The following is a 5,224-nucleotide window of genomic DNA, read 5'->3' as shown; positions in this document are numbered from 1 at the left end:
GATGTGGTTGTTGGTGGTTTTTAAGGGTGTAATGGGCTTTAAATGTATCCTAAGGGTTGATTTATATCTATTAAACAGACAAAATAATGCAATACAATAAGGAAAAACACAAATACATTCTTGACTATTGTCTTTTTTCATTTTTTCGGTACTATTTTTTTTTCTTAGTGTGAAAAAAATAACAGCAAAATCTAAAAAAAAGAAAAAAACACAAATACTTTGTAATGAATGTTTGTTTGTTTTTTTTACAAACAGATTTTCCCCAAGCCGGCCGCGAGGTGATATTAGAAGCTGTGTTACAGAATCATTTTCTGGCTTCCTCTCTGAGTGGATGAGCGATAGATCAGCGAGGTCGTGACTCCTCCCTCATCCAGCCAGCGATAGGTCACCTGTGGAAATTATTTTCATGCCACTTTTTTAGGATCCCATTGTAGGCAAGCCGTCACCTCCGGCATCGGCCTCAGGCCATTGTGTATAGCAAAATGTCTCCCCCCCCCCTTCCCCTCCGAGACTAGAACACTGATAATTGTTTATAAAATGTTCACATTGTATCAATTCACAACAGAGACACAACAGGTGGAATTGATACAATTTGCAGCAACCTAAAGCTGGTACAATCTATTGTTTTCCAGGGAGAGGCTCCAGGTGGAGGAATTATTGAGCCTAGGGTGACGGGAGGACGCTAGTTTGTGTCCTCCCGTTACCCTGAGGAGAACTATGGGGGAAAGCCCTGACCCCATAGTTCTCCTTTAAGCTTCTATAAATATATCTATTATAAATTAATTCCTCCAAGTTTTACATATCAACATGTTCAGTTCTGATAACCTCCTGTAAGCTTTCCATATCACACGAGGTCTAATTTGGATTAACCTAACTGATGTAATTTTTGTTTTTTTTAAATGTTTATTTGCAAAAATGAAATAATGTATTCTAGCGATATAATAAATAGTAATAATGTATTCTAGTAATAGTCCAAACAACACGATGAATTCTGTCCATGTTAGAGACGATCCTGAATGTTGGATGATGTAAAATTCTACCAAATCCAAATTTCAGTGTTATTTTTGGGGGTTCAGATTCCCAAAGAAGCCTCCAGGAAAAAGGACCAAAGGCGTTTTGTGCCTTATATCTGCTGCACCCCCCCCTTAGCTTGTCTGCCAGTCCCACCAGGTCCCCCTTTCGGCCGGTTGTTGATTGGTACTCCTGGTAGAATTTTTTCCCCCCATCATCTCATCGGGCCGGAGCTTCCCAAACCATTCCACACAATTATTATCATTCACAATTGTCTATTAATATACTTTTTGTGGAGTCTGGTTTAGAGACTTCCTGTTTGGAATTTTGGGGGTTCAGGAATATTTGAATTGTCCGGGACCACCACAACTCATCGATCATTTCCGAAGCTCTAGTCCCAGTTAAAAGACATGACGTGCACAGAAGAGCGCAGCCAAATTATAACCCTGCGGAGGTCGTAAATGATGAAGAATGTCAGTATTTTCTTCTGAGCGCAATTTACAAGTGAGAGTTATTTACACCCCCCCCTCCCCCCCTCATACGCATGCTGCGGCCGGCGGGCGTTCATCGCGCCACTGTCTGCGCCGTGCCGGCCCCGCAACATAATAATGATGAATTTTACGGCTGTAAATCTGCGAATGTTCCCAGAGGAGCCTCGTATATTTGCCATCCTATATAAATATATCAGCCGGGAAAATAACCTCAAATATTTATATGATACCCGCAGCTTAATTACATCTGCAGTGAATTATGGGCCAGATGTCTGCGCCTCGGGAGACGCCTCAGCGCCACAAGATGGCGCTGCGACCTCAGACTGCTCAACGCTCGTCTTCTGGTTGTAGAATCACCTTGTGGCTTGTTCCTTCGTGTCGCCGTCAGAGGAAGACACGTGTACAGAGAAGCCTCGGCTTTTGTATTGCCAATTTTTTGGGCACGAATGTAAATAATTGTATCAAAAATTAAGAGACGGCCTCCAAGTTTCGATTGTGAGTGCAAATGGCATGGCGAAAAATAGGAATGAGGCGGAGGATTGCGGTAGAAGTGATTTTGTTGCAAAATTAAAGATTTTGCAAAAAAGAGGAAACCCTCATTGAGCAAAATTATTATTTTTGTTTTTTTTCAGAGGGGGGGAGGGGAGGGGGTTACATTTAGGAGAGTTTCTTTTATTTATTGTTCTTTGTATTTGTGTTTTCTTTCCCTTTTGTGATCGTTATTTGTGTGTTGTCACCTTACAATTTTTATTTTATTTTTAGCTTCACCTTGTGCTTTTTTCTTTCTATAAAAAAAGAATAAAATAACGAGGATAATGGGGTGTTTTTTTTTTTTATTGGCTTCTGTAACCTCTCAGGAGATATTTGTACCCTTAAAAACCCCCTTTGTTTTACCTTCCCCATTGACATCAATGTGTTGCACCAAAATGGCAACATTTTCCCCAAATCTCCTGAATTTCACTCAAAACATTTGGGTAGATAAAGACTCAGTTTTGCTCATGCAGACCCATCACATCCTCAGACTGCTTCCTGTTTAGTAGTGCGGCACAGTGAATGTGCTTGATTTTTAGGGTTGTCATCTGAACAGAGGAAACCTTTCAATGGGGACACCTGTCCTGGTGACCTTTGCCTCACCTTGGGGAGATTTCCTCCCACTTCCTGTTGTGTCTCTGAGACAGGAAGTGAATGGAAATCTCCCCTCAACTGGATGCAGCAATAGATAAACTGATGGGGGTGGTAACACTTCTAAAGTTTATTTATAAACTTGATAAAAGTATACACACTCTGTAATATCACATTAAAGGAGAACTATGGGGTCAGTGTTTTTCCCCATAGTCCTCCTTAGGGTAACGGGAGGACACATACTAGCGTGCTCCCGTCACCCAGAGCTCAGTATATAGGGAGCTGCTGCTCGCGGTATACTGAGACGCCGCAGCCAGGACGGATCCCGACAATACCTTAGAGATCCACCCAGCTGCGTGATTGACAGCTGGCTCTGCCTATCTAGAGGCAGAGCCAGCTGTGCCCGCCCCCTCCCCCGTCCGTTCCGCCAGTCAGTCAAATCTGTAGCTCCCTATATACTGAGCCTAGGGTGACGGGAGGACGCTAGTTTGTGTCCTCCCGTTACCCTAAAGAGAACTATGAGGGAAAAGCCCTGACCCCATAGTTCTCCTTTAAGGCAGCAAATCTTCACATTGCATTAAAAGCAGATTTTGCTGCATCTGTTCGGCGGCGAGGGGTAAACCCGACTAAGTGCAGCTTTAAAGGGAGAAAAAAAAAGTCCAAACTGACCTCCAGCACAAGAAGCTTAAAACAAACTGCTGAACATATGCGGGAAAAGTTGTAAAAGGATGAGCGCGAAGAATGGAGCAATGCTCTGCAGATCTCTAGGTAGGTCAGTGATGCAATGATCTGCAGACTATATGAATATGTGTTGAGATGTAGGCGCTCAGAGCGATGTTCTGCAGGGCGTTTGGTCATCTCACCTCTGGTTGCAGAGCTGACAGGCGAAACAGTCCAAGTGGTAAACGTTATCTCTGGCGCGCATCACCATTTCGAAGGCGGGGATGAGCTTGCTGCAGGCGGCGCAGTTCCCGGTGGTTCCGAAGAGCCTGCCAAACAGACACAATCATGAGATATCGCAGCAATCACAACGCTAACAGACTCATTACAACACAGCGCTCGGCCTGCACAGGGTGGAAATGGTTAACACAGAACAACGTTTATTTCCATTCAACACTTTTATGAAACATTCGATAAAACATCGGACATCCGAAATTGCACCAAATGATATGTCAGAGCGACCGACGTGAGGGGTCCATGAGGTCACACAGCACGCAAGAGAGCCAGGATCAGACAGGGGGACAGACCGCAGGACATGGGGACATGACAGGACAGAGGGACAGACCGCAGGACATGGGGACATGACAGGACAGAGAGACAGACCGCAGGACATGGGGACATGACAGGACAGAGGGACAGACCGCAGGAGGTGGGGTCATGACAGGACAGAGGGACATGACAGGACAGAGGGACAGACCGCAGGACATGGGGACATGACAGGACAGAGGGACAGACCACAGGACATGGGGACATGACAGGACAGAGGGACATGATGGGACAGAGGGACAGACCACAGGACATGGGGACATATCTGGTGAAGTTTGCCAAACGGCCGCTGGACTGCTTCCTGCGGAGGCCATGTTGTATTTTACGATGTTATGTTACTTTGTAATGTTGCAGATTGTAATTTCAGGCCATTAGAGTGGAATGATTCGGCCCGATGATGCGCAGCATTGACTGCTACATATATATATTTACTGAAAGAAGATTTCTATTTCCAAACCAGTTCATGGAATGCGAAGTGACAACAGACCCGGCGCAACAAATGTGTATGTATATCCACCAATCAGTGTAAACGTCACATCTAAAATCTTCTCCGAAAGATGTGGCAGATTTCTACGTCTTCAGACCGGGAAAAGGTCTGTGTGTACCGCGCCACTGCCAGTGTTCACATTTTATTGGTGGATTCTTAAATGATGGAATATTACATGAATAAAAGATCTGTATTCCCAACAACGCATATAAATTTTAACATGTTACATTCATTTTTAACTAGTTTATTTCCCAGTCAATCAGCATAGAGGCGGCTTGCCGGGCCGATCAGGATCGCCTAAATACTCAGTATCGGCACCCATACCGATACTAGTATCGGTGCATCCCTGATTGTATGTCCATGTAATGTGCTTGTCCTTAACTGCCGCGTCCGAGGAACACGGGACACAAAGCAGATAAAACAAAACACAATATGGATGTCTGCGCTGTATTGTATACGGGTGCTTCCTGTTATAGGGTGACAACGCTCTGTCCCCAGGGCTGGATTTCCCACAACAAGGCCAACCAAGGCCCGGCCTCGGGGCAGCAGGGAGTAGAGGGGCAGCAGGGAGTAGAGGGGCAGCAGGGAGTAGAGGGGCAGCAGGGAGTAAAGGGGCAGCAGGGGTGTGGAACTGATATCTCCTGATGCCCGGGACATGCAGTTCCGGGTGCTGGGCGGGTAGTTGTTTTCTACATTTAGCCCGGCTTTGGGCAAGCAGAGCTAAATGTACAGCGGGGAAGCCGCCGCTTGTTTTGCACAAGTGATCTCGGCAATTTTGCCGAGATCACTTGTATGCAGCCTGCAGGTCTGCCATTCTCCATGAAGGGGGTTGGCGGTTAGGGGGGCG

The 5,224-nt window shown here is 45.5% G+C and overlaps 1 protein-coding gene across 2 annotated transcripts in view; it reads right to left on the bottom strand.

Moving 5' to 3' along the window:
- The window catches only part of LMO1 (LIM domain only 1), an 83,462-nt gene that overhangs the window by 2,585 nt on the left and 75,653 nt on the right, over positions 1-5,224 (bottom strand). For both annotated transcript variants that reach the window (XM_018573718.1, XM_018573717.1), the window contains exon 3: positions 3,488-3,613. In XM_018573718.1, coding sequence (XP_018429220.1) covers positions 3,488-3,613 — 126 coding nt within the window. The remainder of the gene's footprint in view (positions 1-3,487; positions 3,614-5,224) is intronic.

The sequence above is a fragment of the Nanorana parkeri genome, unplaced genomic scaffold, assembly GCF_000935625.1.
Source record: "Nanorana parkeri isolate BGI_ZX_2015 unplaced genomic scaffold, ASM93562v1 scaffold2504, whole genome shotgun sequence".
In the NCBI taxonomy this organism is placed as follows: domain Eukaryota; kingdom Metazoa; phylum Chordata; class Amphibia; order Anura; family Dicroglossidae; genus Nanorana; species Nanorana parkeri.
The sequence above is the reverse complement of the archived record's forward strand: the minus strand, read 5'-3'. Positions and strand labels throughout refer to the sequence as shown.